This window comes from Crinia signifera, chromosome 7, assembly GCF_055691185.1.
Source record: "Crinia signifera chromosome 7, ASM5569118v1, whole genome shotgun sequence".
Lineage (NCBI taxonomy): Eukaryota > Metazoa > Chordata > Amphibia > Anura > Myobatrachidae > Crinia > Crinia signifera.
The window spans coordinates 70,483,565-70,503,234 of record NC_139223.1 but is presented as its reverse complement, the minus strand read 5'-3'; the positions used below and the strand labels follow the sequence as shown (position 1 = coordinate 70,503,234).

General features: G+C 44.1%; 1 protein-coding gene across 2 annotated transcripts in view; it reads right to left on the bottom strand.

Moving 5' to 3' along the window:
* Nucleotides 1-18,725, bottom strand: part of SNX29 (sorting nexin 29) — a 522,757-nt gene extending 504,032 nt beyond the window's left edge. For both annotated transcript variants that reach the window (XM_083153313.1, XM_083153315.1), the window contains exon 1: nt 18,600-18,725. In XM_083153313.1, coding sequence (XP_083009439.1) covers nt 18,600-18,606 — 7 coding nt within the window. In that variant the 5' untranslated portion in view covers nt 18,607-18,725. The remainder of the gene's footprint in view (nt 1-18,599) is intronic.
* Nucleotides 18,726-19,670: the final 945 nt, after the last annotated feature.

Here is a 19,670-nt window from a genome sequence, read left to right as displayed (position 1 = left end):
ATCTGGGATAAATTCCCGATCCAATGTCAATTAATGGGTCTCCTGGGATTGCTTATTGGGGGATTGTGCTTTGTGTGTCTGAGGCATAATAAGCATGATCCTTGAGGAGTTTTAAAGTCCTGGGGAATCCATAAACTGCGGGATTACAGCAACTAATAAAATATCACCTTTTCTGATTGATATACTGGTCTGGCTCAGGGAACATGGCTGTGAGGGAACTAAGGGATTGATTTTAATCTGATCGGTCCCCAGCATATTCGCACTGGGGCCTGATGTTTGTGCTCTGCACATATCTGTATATACGCATGTGCAGGGCGGATGCCTTCTGCAGGGGGGAGCGGGATGGGGGCGGGCAGGGGGCATTTGCATGGGGATGCCCAGCGTTTCCTGGGAGTACTAACAAAAACCACTGGGTGTCTCCACGCGATTGCAGGCGGGCAGCTGCCTGCTAGGGGGCTGGTGGCAGACATCACAAGACCCGCACTTGGATGGTGCAAACATAGGTCAGTCTAGACTGCTGCTTTACTAATCTAGACGGCATCCATGGACACAGAATCAGAACTTCCACATTACCATTGGGCAGCTTGCAGCACGCAAGTCTCCAATCGCAGAGGCCAAGAAATCCCTGGCTTCTTCCCTCCCCCCAAAAAGCAGTGACATGTCTGTTTTCCTAAACAGGGGCCGTTGCCACCCCTCTTCGGCACATTTCTTAGTACAGTACATGTGTAAGAGGGCAGTGAGGGATAGCTATGTGCCCATGGGTGACGCACTACAGACTCTATGGGATGCACTACAGTGCGTAGAGCAGATCTTCACCTATTTTGCTCCTCTGATGAGCATATTGATTTTTACACAAATCTACTTGCCCTCCTTTTGTACACATTACAGAACACATATCTGAGGTTATGCATGATAACATTTACATATCCCAACCATACCTAGCAATATAGATCATTGTAAAAAAAAAAAAAGTGCATAGGAAGTGGCAACATGTCACAGAGTGCGTTACAAGGAATAGCTTTTAACTCAGTGGATCAAAAGCTGTGTACACACGGCAGCGATATATCGCCGAGCGATATATCGCTCAGTATCCTGTTTGCATCAGCGACCAGAGATGGTCACTGATGAAAAAGAAACTGTCGGGGGAGCCCGGCAGTGGAAATAAGCTGGTCGGAGGAGCATGTTCCTGCGACCAGCGATCACTATGGGGGAAAAAACAGGAGCGCGCACCCGGCGGTATAATAGCCGGTGCACACTCCCATCGCGGGCAATATGGTCGCTCAGCTTGCGGGGGAGGCTTGCTAGGACTCATAGTTCCACAGTATTAAACAAATAGTTTATTCCATTTTTTTTACACTGAATCAGCCCGATGGCCACCACTCCAGGGCCACCGGGGACAGCACCAGGCTTCAGCCTGGTCAGGTAAGTTCTGGAGGGGGGGGGGACCCCTTTAATGGGGGGCCCCCACTCCCCCAGGGCCCCTGGCCAGTAGGAATAAATGCTTTGGCATGGGGGATTTGTATAAAAAGTCTCCCCCCCGGCTGTGACATTACCCTGCTGGCTGGTTTGCCCTGGGGCTGGTTCTTAAAATACGGGGGGTGGGGGACCCCTAGTCATTTTGTCCCCGGTATTTTGGAACCACTTTCTATCTGATCTTAGGGATAAGTGCCTCTATACCAAGTTACTGCAAAGACCTGTGTTTCCTATATCCAATCATTCCCTATGAACGATGAAAGCAGTAGAAAAACTCTACTTAAGGGCCCCTACAATGGCCCACTGATGGAGCTTTTGAAAAAAGTATTAGAAAACCATTTCCTGTATTTTGTACAAACGCCGGGGATCACAAAGTGGTCAAATTTAGCCCCTGCATATTCTAATATATTTATGTATTTTTATGAGGAGGACCATATTCTTAGTCATTTTGGTGAGCAGATCATGTACTATAATAAGTTTATCGATTATGGTTTTTTTTATTTGGTTAGGAACTAATCAAGACCTTTGATACCATGGTTACATACCCAAATAGTCTAGCAATGGGCATAAGATTTACAGCAGCTCTAAGTGACACAGCAATTCATTTTCTGGATGTCACTATAAGGAAGGATTCCTTGGGATTACAATTTTCATTATACAGTAAATCTATGGACAGAAACACATTATTTTGGGTGACAAGCCGTCATCCTGAACATCTTGGGCCAAATGTAATAGGGTGAGAGTTTCAGAAAGTGAGAGATTTTGGGAGTTTTCCCTTTTTTTTTTTAAAGCAGCAATCATTTACGTGTCAAAATCCACCTGGTTTTGCATTGACAATGATTGCCACTTTAAAAACAATGGGAAAACTCTCACTTTCTGAAACTCACCCTATTACATTTGGCCCCTTATGTCTAATCTCTCTCAGTTTTTCCAAATATTGAGGAATAATTCTGACTGTGTTGTGGCAGAAATGCAGCTCAATGACTTTTGGGCTCGCTTCAAAGAACATGGGTATAAGCCATCAATAATTAAGATCCTCTCCATGGCCAGGAATAGGTTTGCCTTAATAAAGGCATACAGTCACTAGGTTGATAAGCATTAGTTCGACCACTGAATGTCGACATGCTTGAAGGTCAACATAAATGAAGGTCGACATGGGGAAGGTCGATAGTCAAGGAGGTCAACATGGGGTTTTTCACTTGAGCCGACGTGCCAACAGGCGGTATTTCATGCCCTACCATCCACTAGGCCGTGGTGGGAGAATAAAATATTGTGCGCAAAGTATGTTGAGCGGACGAGGTACACTTTTTTGGTATAAATGAAGTACAATGAAGTACAATGTGTTTACATGTGATACTCCATTTCAGTTATGTCGTAAAGGGCAGGATTTGCTTTTGTTTGTACACATATTTTATGATTGGCAGCCCCCAGCACTGGTTTTGACAACAAATAATTTGTATTGGTCCAGGACCACCAACCTGTGGCACGCCTGGAAGTGTCCCGAGGCACCCCAGGGAGCCACAGCTATAGAGCATTTATGAGATCGGACATTGATGCTTGGCAAGAAGCCCTGGCTTGCAATCTTTATTCCAGCTCATCCCAATGGTGTTTGATGGGGTTGAGGTCAGAGCTCTGTGTGGGCCTGTCAAGTTCTTCTATACAGAACTCATAAAAACATGTCTTTCTAGTCCTTGCTGTGTGTGCTTGGGCACAGCCATGTTGGTATAGAAAACAGCGTTCCCCAAGCTATTGCCACAAAGATGGAAGCATAGCATTGTTAAAAATGTCTTGGGATGATGAAGCATTAAATTTGCTCTTAACGGGAGATATAAGAGTCCTAGCTCAAAACCTGAAAAAATGCCCTATACCATTATCCCTCCTCCACCACCAAACTTTACACTTGGCATAATGCAGTCAGGCAGGAAAAGTTATCCTGGCATCCAGACTTGGTGCCGGAGTTGCTGTTGTTCCAAAACACTTCCACTTCTAAAAATATCACTTACAGTTGACCGTGGAGTGTCCAGCAGATATACAGTGTATAGGTAGACAGTCAATATGTCAACAACAGTATGTCAACATGCAATAGGTTGATGCAGACTCCACCCTTCTATTTTTGATGCAGACAAAAGCTCGACATGCAATAAATCGACAGTCAAAAGGTTGACACATGAAAATGTTGACAGGCGGTTTTTTAGGGTTTCTATATGGCAATGTTGGTACCTGTTGTCATGGATCTCCAATTAGCATTACGCATACTCTTGCCATGCTTCAGGCCATGTGCCTCGCTCTGCACACTTTACTGTTCCCAACTCAATGTTGAATTAATGCATGTCGACCTTTTGTCGGTGTCCACCTATTGCATGTTGACCTTTTGACTGTCTACCTAGACCAGTGGTAGCCAACTCAAGTCCTCGAGAGCTTCCAACAGTTGACGTTTTCTAGATCACCTAGCTGTGGTGAAACACCTTTACCTAGCTCTCCACAGGTGATGGCAATCATACATTACCAGGGAAGTCCAAGAACAGAGCATGTTCTCCCGCATGGAGAGGGTCAGGTAGGCAAGTATGTTATATATGCACTTTAGATGGGCACCCCACTGCTGAAAGGTTGTTTGTTTTAGGTTTGTTTTTTCCTCCCCCCCCCCCCCCCCTCTCTCTCTCTCCATACACAAACACACACACACACTACCAGTGTATTAGTAAGCTGTATTGGAGCGCACTTTTGTATTTCCATTTCTATTTTCCTTATCTCCTCTTCTAACAGAAAGGTACAATACAGGTGCTGCCATTATCTAGCACAGTGGTAGCCAACTCCAGTCCTCGAGAACTACCAACAGTTCACGTTTTCTAGATCACCTAGCTGGGGCACAGGAGTATTCATTACTCATTGACACATTATAAATGATCCACAGGTGGAGCTAATTACTTAACTTGTGATTCTGTGGGCAGTATTCAATGTGAAAAATTCTCCGTGCATGGCGAGAGATTTTTTCTCTCGCCATGCACTCGCCCTGTTCCGGAGGGCTCACTGCCACTCCTGCTCCCACTATTCAATGTGGTTAAGACTCGCCACCACTCGCGGCGTGTCTTAACCCCTGCAGCGGACGAGCGTCCACGGCAGGGAGCTGGCAGGGAGCTGGGGGACGGTGGCAGCCAGGGAGATTAAAGTCTCCCTGGCTGCCCCAGAACATATGTGGAGGGGAGGTGGGCTCCCCGGGACCCAGGCAGCACAAGCTGCCCCCCCCCCTATAGCCAGCGGGGGACCCAGTATTCACTGCACCCAATCGTGCATATGTAATGATCGGATGCATTGATATATGGGTACTCTTTACCTAGAACCGCGTCGGGGGTAAAAAATCGCGGGTACAAAAAAAACGGGTGCGACGCGATGCCCGCGATTTTCCCATAGGGATCAATGTTAAAACTGTGATTGGACGCGATTTTACTGTTAAATGCCTCAATGGCCGCGATTTGGCCATAGGAAACAATGTTAAATGGGCCACAGAGCCCTAATAGTGCCCTTGAACTGTGAAATGGCCCCCACAATTGTTAACGCCACCCCACGATCAACGTCAACCCGAAGCGTGGCGAGCGCAGCGAGCCCGCGAGGGGCGGCGGTACGCGTCCTCCGACCTTTTCATACCCCCACTACACACGTCGGCGTGGAGTTGAGAATAGAATAGTGTGGCGAGCGCAGCGAGCCACCGAGCCCGAAGCGTGGCGAGCCCCGCGAGGGGACGCGGATACCTTCACAGGTAAACGCATCCCTTCGCGGGCTTCACAGGTGTCCGCGTCGCCATGGACACCTGGGAAGCCCGCGAGGGGACGCGTATAACTGTGAAGGTATCCGCGTCCCCTTGCGGGGCTCGCCACACTATTCTATTCTCAACTCCACGCCGACGTGGATAGTGGGGGTATGAAAAGGTCGGAGGCCGCGTACCGCCGCCGCTCGCCACGCTTCGGGTTGACGTTGATCATGGGGTGGCGTTAACAATTGTGGGGGCCATTTCAGACTTCACGGTGACTATTTGGGCTCTGTGGGCCATTTAACATTGTTTCCTATGTAAAAATCGCGGGCATTGAGGCATTGAACACTAAAATCGCGTCCAATCTCACTTTTAACATTGGTCCCTATGGGAAATCACGGCCATCGCATCGCACCCGTTTTTTAGTGCATTCAATGGTCGCGATGGGCGGCGTTCTAGGTAAAGAGTACCAATATATGAATATCTAATGAGCGGTTCGAGAGCTCCGGCCCCCTGCTGGCTGCTCTGTGTAAAAAAAAAAAAAAAATTAAATATATATTCATGTGCTATAAGCTTCACAGAAAAAAAATCCTGATTTTTTTACACCAAAATCTAAAAAAAAAAACCTTTTAGTTTAAAAGTTCACATTCCAGTTCTCCATGAAAAGATGGAGAATTGCTTCACAGAGAGACACGGCGAAAATCACTTAAAAAAATGGCGAAAATATCACATTGAATAGGGTGGTTCACTTTTGGAGAGCAAAATGCTTCTTCCAACGCGAAAACAGCACAAACTCGCCATAAAACAAGGCAAATTTTTCTCATTGAATACTGGCCTGTGAGGAGAACTGGAAAACGTGAACTGCTGGTAGCTCTCGAGGAATGGAGTTGGCAACCCCTGATCTAGCACATTGTAAAGGTCTTTATGTATATCATGAATTTAAGCAATGTCTGAGCAACTTTGTTTTTTATTTTACTACACCAATACCAATTTATGTTGATAGACTAATAATGGAGCAGCTTAGTACACATATCCAAACAAGGTGGATACTATGGGGGTTATTTTGGTTCATTCTGTCTGACAAAATCCTTCTTAAGGGGCATACACACGTAGAGATCTGTGCTAAGCAATTTTGCTAAGCAATTTTGCTGGTGTCAAGATCTCCCATGGAGAGCACATACACACGCAGAGATTTGTGCTAAGCAATTTTGCTTAAGCAAAAAAAGGCCGGGTAGTGGTTCAGAATGAGAGATTGCGATCAGTATCTCTCATTCTGTACACACAGAGAGATTTGCAGTCATTTGCTAAGCAATCTAACTAGATTGTGACTGCATGCACTGACTTCGTTAGCAAGAGATATTTAATCTCTCGGAGCATACACACGGAGAGATCTGTGCTTACTTTCTAAGCAATCTAGTCAGATTGCTTAGAAAATAGCACAAATTTGCTCCATGTGTACACCCCTTTAGATGGACAAAACCATGTGCACTGCAGGTGGGGCAGATGTAACTTGTGCAGAGAGAGTTAGATTTGGGTGGGGTTTTACTTCAAAGTGAGATCTATATTGCAGTGTAAAAAAAAGCAGTCCGTGTTTTCCCTGCACAGAAACTAGGGTGACCAACTCATCCCTTTAATCCAGGACACATATTAATTACACAGGTTCTGTGGCAGTTTAAAACCATGTGAAATGGAGTCTTGAGATGTGGCAGTTTAAAACCAGGTGAAAGCCAGCCACAGAACCTGTGTAATTAATATGTGTCCCGGATTAAAGGGATGAGTTGGTCACCAGAAACAAAATAACTCACCCAAATCTAATTCTCTCTGCACATTTTACATCTGCCCCCCTGCAGTGCACATGGTTTTGTCCATCTTAGAAGGAATTGGTCAGAAAGAGTGAACCAAAAGCTGGCCATACATCTACAGATTGATTGTCAGATTGGGCTGGTTGCCAAAAACTGTCATTCAGATATTACCAGGTTTTTGTTCCAACCAGCCCAATCTGACAATCGATCTGTAGATGTATGGGCCCCCCCTATGTCTGGAAGTACAGAGTATTATAGGAATCAGTATTTCAATAGAAGAATTGTGTGTGCTGGCAAAGTATGAAAACTGTCCTGCAGCTTGGTGAGAGATCAGGTGCTGAATGAAATGCTCTAAGGGCCCCCATACACTAGCCGATTTTGGTCAGATTTCAGCCAGATCAGTCGGATCTGGCCAAAATCGGACCAAAATCGGCTAGTTTTGATGTCCCCTCAGATCCGATGCGCGGTCCCGTGCGCATCGGATCTGCGTCGGGTGGTCGGACCTGCTGCACGTCCGACCACCCGACTTGGGACCTAGTGGGGCGGCGCGGCGGTGGAGGGAGCAGGGGGGGCTGGGGACGCTGCGGGGGACACGTCTGTGTCCCCCGCTGCTGGGGACGCTGCGGGGGACATCGTCTGAGCGGCGAGAAGGTAGAGGGAGCAGGGGGGGCTGGAGACGCTGCGGGGGACACAGGCTGCATAGAGCCGGGCAGGGGAAGCCGGCCGGGAGCTGTCAGTAATGAATAAAAAAAAAAAGCCCATACAATGAATGGGCAGCCTGTGATTGGCTGAGCGCTCTCTCAGCCAGTCAGCAATTGGCTGAGAGAGCGCTCAGCAGCCAATCACAGGCTGCCCATTCATTGTATGGGCTTTTTTTTTTTATTCATTACTGACAGCTCCCGGACGGCTTCCCCTGCCCGGCTCTATGCAGCCTGTGTCCCCCGCAGCGTCTCCAGCCCCCCCTGCTCCCTCTACCTTCTCGCCGCTCAGACGATGTCCCCCGCAGCGTCCCCAGCAGCGGGGGACACAGACGTGTCCCCCGCAGCGTCCCCAGCCCCCCTGCTCCCACCAGCTCCCACCTCTTAGCGCCCCCCCCCTGCTCCCCGGGTTTTTTACATGTGATAAATCAAGACGATTTATCACATGTAAAAAATGGCACATCAAGTGCCAATCTAATCAAGCTCCCCCGGGGAGCAGCCGGGGAAGCTCAGGGGGAAGTCGGGGGCGACTTGTCCTAAGGACAAGTCGCCCTAGTGTATGGGGGCCTTAACTTAGTAATTTTTCACCCCAAATCCCAGATACAAACCATCATTTATTTTGAATCTGCATTTGACACGCAACGCTCAACACAATGTACTGGATTAGCAGTGTTCTAATTGCTTACAGTATAGTTCAGCTTTGGGCAGGACTGCAATGTTTCACGGAAAACTGCTTAACAGCTAATACTAAACTTTATATCCTTGCACTGATTAGTACCTGATGTAAAACCAAGAAAAAGTTTTGGAACCTATTTCACTGGTGTTAACAAAAAAAGTTTTGTTTTCAAATGAATTAGAATACTTTTAAAAATATACAGATATAAAAAAAAAACGCATCTAAAGATTTCATTTTGCGCAAGTAATATGTTATAGGAAGGATTACATAATTATTGGAATAACTGTGCTTCAACAATATATTTAACATGTCAGTGGTCTTTAACCCTTTCAGTGCAACATCTCAGAGCGATGTGTAAAATATCCACTAGAAATGCCAGTGTTGCTCACATTTGTTATATAAATTCAAATAAAAAAAAAAGTGTGTCAAAAAAATTATATTTTACAATATAAGGTAAACATTACAGGTAATTATGAGGAATAAAAATGTTTGCTTGGCATATTTTACACCTATTTTGACAAATTCTCTCGGCAATGAAAGGGTTAAAGCATATTCATCAGCGCACTTGCAGATGGGGGCGCTGCTGTGGGAGTTATGAGGGTACATTTCTAGGCTTTAGCCCACAAAATGCAAACTTCTGCACCGTGCTGGTGGAACGTATGCCCTGAGCTCTATGCTGTGCTACAGCTGGGTGAGTTTTGCCTGTGGAATGCAGATTTTGTTCAACCAGCACAGAACACATTTCTGAACTCAAAGGCTACAGATGTGTGAAAGCTGTAAAAGGAAGGGATAATGAATTTTGCATAGCTCTGCTTAATCACTACAGATGGGGATTATTGAATCTTAACACTTGACAACCTCCAAAATACATCAAAGCCAAAAAGGTTCAATCAACTGGCCAAGATCATTGCAACAAATAAAATGGTACCCCGGCGAGATAAAATAATATTGTGACAGTTCTCAAAAAACGTCTATACTGCCAATTTTGAACCCAGCCGTGATGTTGCACAAACCCTGCCATGACACGACACATAGATTAATCGTTAGTAATAAATGGCAGGGTTGCCATAACCCTGCAAAAATGCTCAATTTGCATGCAGCACGGCTTGCCATAATATTGCTTTAATCCGAGACACCGATGATTTACTTGTTCTGTGGCTAGCTAAATTCAAGCCTGCATTTCACCTGGTTTTAATGAGCTGCAGAGGCTGTATAAATCATAGGTGTCCTGGATTAAAGGAATATTATGGCAAGCCTAATATAGATGCACAACTGTACTTTTGCAAGAAATGTCTCTTAAAGCAGAATGCTCCTTGGAATGCACTTGGACAGAAAATCTAACAATACATTTGTATCTTTGAAAATACCAGCAGATGAGCGGCAGCCGCCGGCAATGACGCGGGATAATGCGTCAGCACTCACTGCTCATTGGTGCACCATACACACTGGGCGGCTTTTCAGCTGAAAGCGGTGCAAACGGCAAAACGGAGATGCTCTCAGCTCAAAATCGCCCAGTGTGTATTGGCCTTAACATGGACAAAACCATGTGCACTGCAGTTGGGGTAAATGTAACATGTGCAACGAGAGCGCCCAAATTGAACTCTCTCTGCACGTGTTACATTTGCCCCACTTAAAGTGGAACACGGTTTTGTCCATTTAAGAAAGCGTTTGCAATCAACTCTGAATCATGCCCAATGTACTGAATGGTATTACTGAACTAATTAAGCATCTACCACTAGCTGTACCAATGTACATAACGGTGTTAAGATTAATTTATTTACATACTCCATTCACATGTTACATTTATCCCAACTGCAGTGCACACAGTTTCTCTATGTATACAATTCCCACCTCATTCTGGCATATGCTTGTCCGTTACACAGTCTCTTGCTAATTATGCCTACTAGCGCTAGATGCAGCTTTACAGTATATCTCAAAACAGTTAACGCTACAACAGCTTCAATTTTTTTTGTACATTACTGAAAACATGGTTCGATGACACCAGTGTAAACAGAGGCACATACAGGAGACAGGATGCTGAGTCTACAGCTTGTTATCACCACTAAATGTTTTGCTTTGCCTAAATGCGGGTAGTGGCAGCAGCAGCAGACACATTACACATTAATAATTACCTTACATATATTAGGACTATAAGCTACAGTATCTTAACGGTAAAAGCCCTTGTAAAATAATGTCACCATTTCCATTAGTTGCCGAAAACACAGCAATATACTGTATTATCTGCAATGCTTTAAAAGCCAAATCTCTCCCATTTATTTTTTATTTAAACAAATGAAATTGCAAACTACATAAGGAAAGTTTCACAATGTTGGGACCCACAGGTTTGCTTTGCACAGTCAGCACCAGCATGTCACATGGACAGTCAGTGCTGCCAAGTAATGGCAGTAGCAACCTGTACCAGCTTACCGAATAGCATGTCGTAGTGTACAGACAGCACAGGGGACACCTTTTGTGCTACGTATAACAGCCGGAATCTCAGTTTCACTTTATAGTAATAGAGTGGTAAACTATGTAGTACACTGCTGTGTGCAGAGGGACAATGGCTGCAATGCTAAGTACAGCAATGGCAGTGGCTTGTGTGGGAGGTTCACACAGGGCCTTATTCTAGTTCACTCTGACAAATTCCTTCTTAGATGGACAAAACCATGTGCACAGCAGGTGGGGAATATGTAAAATGTGCAGAGAGAATTAGATTTGGGTGGGGTTTTACTTCAAAGTGAGATCTATATTGCAGTGTAGAAATAAAGCAGCCGGTATTTACCCTGCAAAGAAACAAAATAACTCACCCAAATCTAATTCTCTCTGCACATTTTACATCTGCCCCCCCCCCCCCCCCCTACAGTGCACATGGTTTTGTCCATCTAAGAAGAATTTTGTCAGAAAGAGTGAACTAGAATATGGCCCACAGTGCTGTCTAGTAATCTGGGTATCGGGATATTTATTTATTATTTATTAACAGTTTCTTATATAGCGCACACAGATATGTATGTCTTTATGCATTGTGGCTGTGACTTTTTTTTCTATTAATGTATCCATAATATGATTTCATTATAACAAAAGGATCTACAGTATTTCTCATGTTTAAACATAGGGTCATGAAAGTGCCCTAACGTTACAGAATTCTTTATCCTGCCAATATTTCTTTAAGGGGTTCTCCTCCTGTATTTTTTTATCTCGCACCTTTTTCTGGATTCCATGGTTGAGTTATAGAAAGTAGCCACATTTATCTGACAACTCCTAAGTACGGTAGTCTGCTGGCTCTTTTGTTTAAATAAAAAGTAGATCAAGATATTTGGCTTTCTAAGCATTGCAGATCATGTATCGCGGGGTTTTGAGAAACTAGTTTAAATGGTGAAATTATTTTGCAAGGGTTTATACAGTAACATAGCCTTTATATGTAATACCACTTTTCCAACAAAATCCCAGGTCACACACACAAGTTTGACCCGGGATTTTGGTGGGACCCAATGAGGCACCCTGCTTTCCTGGGTTTTCATTAGGTGGACACCGTGTGTGCGGGCGGAGGGGGCACCAGCGGCTCTGGGTAGGTGATCAGCGGCGCTGGGCACGCAGCAGGCAGGCAGTGGGAGGTGGCTGGGTAATGGCCAGCCTCCCCTGCCTGGGTCAAAAAGACCTGTGTAAGAACATTTCTTCGGGTCGTTACCTGGGTTTAACCTGCATAAAACCCTGCTCACTTCCCAGTTTAAAATTCCGAGATTTTTTTCCTTGTAGACATTTCCACTGACCTGAGTCCCAGGTCGACCCAGCAAAAACCCAGGTTTTCAGGCCGGTGGAAAAGGGGTATAAGATAATTATTATATATAATGTGGCTGCTGCTGTGGAAACCATCTGCAGTTAGGTCCATAAATATTGGGACATTGACATAATTCTCATATTTTGGGCTCTATACACCAACATAATGGGTTTGAAATGAAACAAATGCAGACTTTCAGCTTTAATTTGAGGGTATTAACATCCAAATCAGGTGAACGGTGTAGGAATTACAATGGTTTCTATACGTGCCTCACACTTTTTTAAGGGACCAAAAGTAACGGGACAATCGACTCAAAGCTATTACATGGACAGGTGTGGGCTATTCCTCGTCAATTACGCAGGTAAAAGGTCTGGAGATGATTCCAGGTGTGACATTTACATTTGGAATCTGTTGCTGTCGACTCAATATGAGATCCAAAGAACTGTCACTATCAGTGAAGCAAGCCATCATTATAATGTAAAATCAAAAGAAACCCATCAGAGAGATAGCAAAAACATTAGGTGTGGCCAAATCAACTGTTTGGACCATTCTTAAAATGAAAGAACACCCTGGAGAGCTCAGCAACACCAAAAAACCCGGAAGACCACGGAAAACAACTGTGGTGGATGTCAGAAGAATTACTTCCCTGGTGAAAAAAAAAAAAAAACATTCACAACAGATGGCCAGATCAAGAGCAATCGCCAGGAGGTAGGTGTATATGTGTCAAAGTCAACAATCAAAAGAAGACTTTACAAGAGTGAATGTAGTGGGTTCACCACAAGATGTAAATCAGATTACAGTTTGCCAAACAACATCTAACAAAAAAGCCTATACAGTTCTGAAACAACATCCTATGGACGGATGACAAAGATCAACTTGAAGCAGAGTGATGGGAAGAGAAGAGTATGGAGAAGAAATTATCCAAAACATACCACCTCATTAGTGAAGCATGGTGGTGGTAGTGTCATGGCGTGGGCATGTATGGCTGCCAATGGAACTGGCTCCCTTGTATTTATTGATATGTGACTGCTGATAAAAGCAGCAGGATGAATTCTGAAGTGTTTCAGGCAATATTATCTGCTCATATTCAGTCAAATGTTTCACAACTCATTGGATGGCGCTTCACAGTGCAGATGGACAATGACCCGAAGCATTTTTAAGGCAAATACTTTAAGTGGAATGCCATGCAATGGCCAAGTCAATTACCTGACCGGAATCCGATTGAGCATGCATTTCACTTGATGAAGACAAATCTGAAGGGAAAATGCCCCAAGAACCAGCATGAACTGAAGACATTTGCAGTAGAGGCCTGGCAGAGCATCACCAGGGATGAAACCCAGAGTCTGCTGCTGTCTGTGTGTTCCAGACTTCAGGCTGTAATTGACTGCAAAGGATTTGCAACAAAGTATTAAAAAGTCAAAGTTTGATTTAGGATTGTTTAGTTTGTCCCATTACTATTGGTCCCTTCAAAAGTGGTTGGCACGTATAGAAACCATTGTAATTCCAACACCGTTCGCCTGAATACCCTCTATTGAAGCTGCAATTCTGCAGTTAAAGCACATCTTGTTTGGTTCATTTGAAATCCATTGTGGTGGTGTATAGAGACCAAAATACAGGTCGAGTATCCCGTATCCGAATATCCGTTATCCGAATTATTCCGAAATACGGACATTCCAGAAAGTGAAAAAAAATATTTTTTTTTTGCTAAAAACTCACTGGGGACATTTGTAACAGCACTACTGGTGACATGATATGTAACTGGCACTATATATGTGCAAGACAATGATTGCTTGGCATTCAAATTCAGTGCTGAGATAGTACACACATTTTGTTTCATGTTTTGAAACCTTGTTTTTTGAACAAATAAAATATATTTGTGTGTATTTTATGTGGTAATAAAATATATTTGTGTGTATATTATGTGTTTATACAGCATAAATGCAAGATACTTCAAAATACATCATTGAAATATTAAAATATTCCGAAATACGGAATAATCCGTTATCCAAAATTCTCCTGGTCCCGAGCATTTTGGATAAGGGATACTCAACCTGTATAAGAATTGTGTCAGTGTCTCAATATTTATGGGCCTGGCTGTATATTTAGGCAACACAAAACATTTAATGTTTGCCCCACCTGTTTAATTGTAAGCCCTACAGTAAAAGATTCTGCCCCCCAAACCCCTCCCAATAAACAAAACACATCAACTCTGCTGAATAAAACAGTTGTCTAGGACACAGGTATGAGGTATATAGTGTTCATCCATCTTTGAAAACCCATGCCCCGGGATTTTGCTGTCTGCTGTGGTGTTTCTAACACAGGTCTGGTTTGCATATCAGTGCTGATATACAAACCACACTGTGCTAGAAGCACTACCCCAGATAGGGAAGGGGAACTGCATGGGGTTTTTAAAGATGGCGGGTGCTAGAATGAACACTAGGTATATAGGGCCTTATTCTAGTTCACTCTTTCTGACAAAATCCTTCTTAGATAGACAAAACCATGTGCACTTCAGGTGGGGCAGATGTTACTTGTGCAGAGAGAGTTAGATTTGGGTGGGGTTTTACTTCAAAGTGAGATCTAAATTGCAGTGTAAAAATAAAGCAGCCAGTATTTAACCTGCACAGAAACAAAATAACTCACCAAAATCTAATTCTCTCTGCACATGTTACATCTGCCCCCCTGCAGTGCACATGGTTTTGTCCATCTAAGAAGGATTTAGTCAGAAAGAGTGAACTAGAATAAGGCCCATAGTTACAGTGTTGTGTCTGCACATGATAACAGAGTTACACATGTTTCAGACACAGTGAAGAAGCCAGAATCAAAAAGTCAGAACAATTATATCCTAAAAGCCAAATATAACTGGGAAGAAGAATGGGAAGGACACAATGTCTACTGCACAAAGCAACAGAATGTAATTTACTGGTACACATTCTCACTACTGTTAAAATGTAATAGTCTAGTTATTCATAAAACAATGTGCCCTGTCACAGAAAAGCAATGCCAACCTTTAGGCTCCCCAATCATTTCAGTGTACACAAGTAGGATTGTACTATATATAATAAAACTTTGAGGAGTAGTCCAACTCATCCTAATGGTGTGTACACACGGGGGCAATATGCCGTGCTGTGCGAGTCCTGATGCAATCAGATCGCATCGGGACTCGCATCGCACTAAAAAAGCATGCGATCTGCATGCGATATGGCTTCCGATGTTCACTATATCGGCAACATCGGAAGCCATATCTTACCGTCTGTACACAATATAACACTTTAGTGTCACCAATTTGTGAAGGAACATCAGGACAGAATTACAAAAGTCACTTTTCGTTGTTATTATTACAGTGGTTGATATGCTCCAAAGAATGTGCTTTACTGCAACTGTGAATGTGCAAAGTGCGTTTCATTACAAGTATAAAGACAAGAAGTGTTTTTTAAAGAATATTTTTACATTCACGTTTTAATGAAAAAAATTGTGCTCATTAATTAATATTGTGAAATACTAATATTATAAAATATTAATATTGTGAAGCTGAATATTAGGAAACGTATTCAACGTTTTACTGCTTTCTTAAAGTAACAATGCAAAGTTACTAGGCTTTGCTCAAATTTATTTTATATGTTTAATAAAACCATTTTCAACTCCTAATTTGATTTGAAATAAACATGAAAGAGAATAAAGGCCTGAAACACACTAGGTGATATTGTTAACAATATCGCTCAGAAAAGGACATCTGAGATGCGCGCTCCCGCACGCCATTAACGGGGAATGATTTTTCTGAACATGCAGGTCAATTTGGTGATATAGTCAAAGGACCTGCATGTTCAGCAGGTCTGGTATCATCACTGAGCGGTATCGGCCATGGTCGTGTAGTGTGTATGGTGCTTAAGCCATGAGGTGGGTTTTTTTTTTGTATATTTCCCCTTTAATTTGTTGGAGTTGTTTATTCTTTAAGACTGAGGACTGCACTCGCACGGGGGACCGATGTTCTGCCTCTGTGCATGTGCAGACGCAGGGTACGAGCGGGCACAGCAAACTACATGTTCACCATCCTGCTTGCACCTGGCAGTGCGGGAAAGTGGCATGGATTGGCCGCGGGGGGTATAGCCCACGGGAACACCCAGCGTTTCATGGGCGGTCCAATGAAAATGCTGGGCATATGCATGCAATTCGCCCCGTGACGCGAACAGCTGACATCAGTGGATGTCAGCTCAGTAGATGTCAGCTGCCTGCCTGCTTCCCGCACAGGGCGCTCATAGATCAGAGACACCATAGAGGTGTCTCTCATCTGCAAGCGCTGGAGAAATCATTCGATGGTCGCCAACTATCGAACGATTTCTCCCCCACATCCAAGGGTGTGAATGGATGATTATGCAAATCATCCATTCGCAGTTGCCCAGAGGATCGCGGGTGTGAGGGTGGCGGCCGGCAGTGCGGGCAGCGTTTAGTCCACAGCAGCGTTGCATGCCGACAAGAACAAGGTCAATAGGGTGCAAAAAATGGACATTATTCACTATTTTTTTCCCAATTTAGTTTTCGGTCTGGGCTATCCGATTTGGACCCCCCAAAAAATTATGTGTGTCCAATAACACACTGCTACAGTGAAATGTGTGCTTTTGCCATAAACCAGGCATGTCCAAACTGTGGCCCTCCAGCTGTTGTAAAACTACACACCCCAGCATGCCTTTCCATAGTTTTGGCATTCCCTAATAGCAAAACTGTGGCAAGGCATGATGGGACTTGTAGTTTCACAACAGCTGGAGGGCCATAGTTTGGACATGCCTGCTATAAACAGACCCATTTTTGTCCAAAAATGGGTCTGTTTTCAGGAATTTTGCTTTGCCTGCTGTTCAGTTACCACCAATCAATGATGATGGGTATCAGAATATTAGTTTTGGTTTTCTCCTGACCTATAGGATTGTTAGGGTTGAAATTTGTGGAGTCTTTGCTGAAACTAGGCACATTTAGTACCTAGTATCAGGCACATCTCTGTGGCATGTTTTAATTTATTGCATGGGTTCAGCTCATTAAAATGAAGACCACAAACAAGAATGTGGTATACAATTAGGGGGATTCCTTTAGAATTAGAGATGTGCAGGCTCTGATTTACTCTGATTTCAAAGCAGGAACTTATTGGCTATCCCAAATCACATGACAGTTGTTGACAGTTGATAGCCAATAAGATCCTGCTTTGGAATCAGAGCCTGCACATCTCTATTTAGAATAGGCTTTTTAAGGTGTCATGTTGCTGTGCCAATAATCACAGCATAATGAGTTATTTTGAAGGTTTTATTTAAAACATGTGGCTTAAACCAACCAACCCTGGCTCATGATGTGACATTTACACCAATCTGTGCATTGAGAGTTAGGAGGGGCAGATTAAGGAAGGTTGGGCACAATACAGGTGTGTATACGCAACTGTGGTTTATACAGATCTGCAGGAACACACATATAGGCCTGTGTCTATCAGGTGGCATATCTTCTACTGTAAGGGAATGTGCAAATACATGCTGATAGCTATTTTTGTTTGGTGGAGCAGCAGTTTGCACATTCCAAAGGGAAGGGTTGGGTGGAGAGAAGGCGCACCTACTGAAATATTGATTAGGTGCACTGTCCTCCTTGTGGCCCTCGGGTCCATAATGCATATTTTAAAGAGAATTACATCTTCAAATACACTCCTAGCAATGTGATAAATACTTCAACACACTCATTATTTAATAAATACTCCCTTACTGGATTAAAGTGAATCCATAGCTAGGGCTAACCCAACCCAACCGATATTTTAGGACAAAAATGTAAGTTTATTTTACTAAAAGAACTGGATTTAAAAACAGTAGTTGGCCTTTGATGTGATTACATTTTGGCATAGTGGTAGTGTTTAAGAACTTAACACCATTCTTCAACCTTGAGGTCACACTTGTGTGACAGGTGGCAGCCCCTGAAAGCAATAGCTAACCATGCTCCTAGAAAAGTGATGAATGGACCATATGCACACAAACATGTACAACCAAGCCGCTTTATGGTCCCCCTGATAAGCGACGCGCCAAATGTGCACTGTATGGGAGTCAGTATATAAAGACACACCTGACAGGTTTATCCCTAACCCAACATGACTCTTTATAAGGCTCTGCATCCAAACTATCACATGTATTTACAGAAGCTTAACTGAAATTCATTTGGCCAAGGTAACTAAAATAGGAATTAAATGGCTTTGAGCAAAATTGGAGCCAGTTAGCGAGGGTAATGTCAGGTGGCTCAGCACTGACACCACCATCTAAAGTCTTCTCTAGATGCTGACTTCCTAAGTGCCATGGACCCAGGAAGCAGCAGACTGTGGGCACCAGTGACAGAACACAGGGTACAGCCAGCCTAGCACCAGCTACTCGCTGCATAGTGCCTAGGTGCCCGCTACCTGTCCACTGCTACTCACCACTCATTGTCACCGGCTCCTGGCACTTGCAGGTAAATAAACAGCGGTAACAGGAGACCTCACTGTGCAGCTCCGCCCCGGATAGTAAATCCCATACACAGGCACAGGGCTACAGCACCGACAGAGTAGTCCAACTGCACACAGGGGTAATCGACACACACCTGAAAATTGATTAACATTAACAACATTGCAAACACTGGTTTTAATTTATAGAATAAAGCTAACTTTTTTATTACTTAACAACTCTGTCAATGTGAAATCAAATATGTATATATACGTGTAAACTATGAAAAAATATAATGCAACGCCCCCTGACAGGAATGGTAGACTCCATAACAGACAGCGATGGAGCTGGGCGTGTCACGTGATACGCCGGCCATGTGACAGAATCAGGGAAGCCCCGGGTTGTCCTGGGGACGGCTAAGCCAATCGCTTCTGTTGCCAGGTGAGCGGTGTCTGGGTGGGCGGGGCCTGTCGGGTACTCTGTGTTCCCGCAACAATTAGCCGCAATAGGTGTTATGACAGCAGGCGTGGTCTCGCTGCGGGGACGCTAATATACCGATTAGTTTACTTTGGTGCGAATGGAAAAAGTTGGTTATTGCCCTTCACACTGACATATGTCCCTGCTTATTGCACATTTACGCACATCAACCTTTGAAATTGGTCAGTGTGAAAGGGTCCCTGTAGATTACTCCGGGTCCAGCGTTCCGGGATTTTAACCCAGGACAGGTCTTGACCAGGGATGGACCTGGAACGCTCACGGATCCAGGCACAGTGTGAACGGGTATCCCGGGATGACTGCATTGTTCACTGCATTGTAAAGGAGCCGCTGGGAGATGCTACCTCTAGTCTAGATGGTGTTATGCCGGGGGGTCGAGTCACGAGTGGCTAGTGTGAAAGTGCTTACAAACCAGCTTGCACCTGGGATTTTGTACCCAGCTTGCAAGCACTTGCGAATTTGAAAGAGGTATGAATGACGTGTTGGATCGTTCTCTGTTAAAAAGAGTATGTTGGCCAGGTAAATCTGTAAGTATACCTGCCCCTGTCATCGCTAAATCTGATGGCATGCAC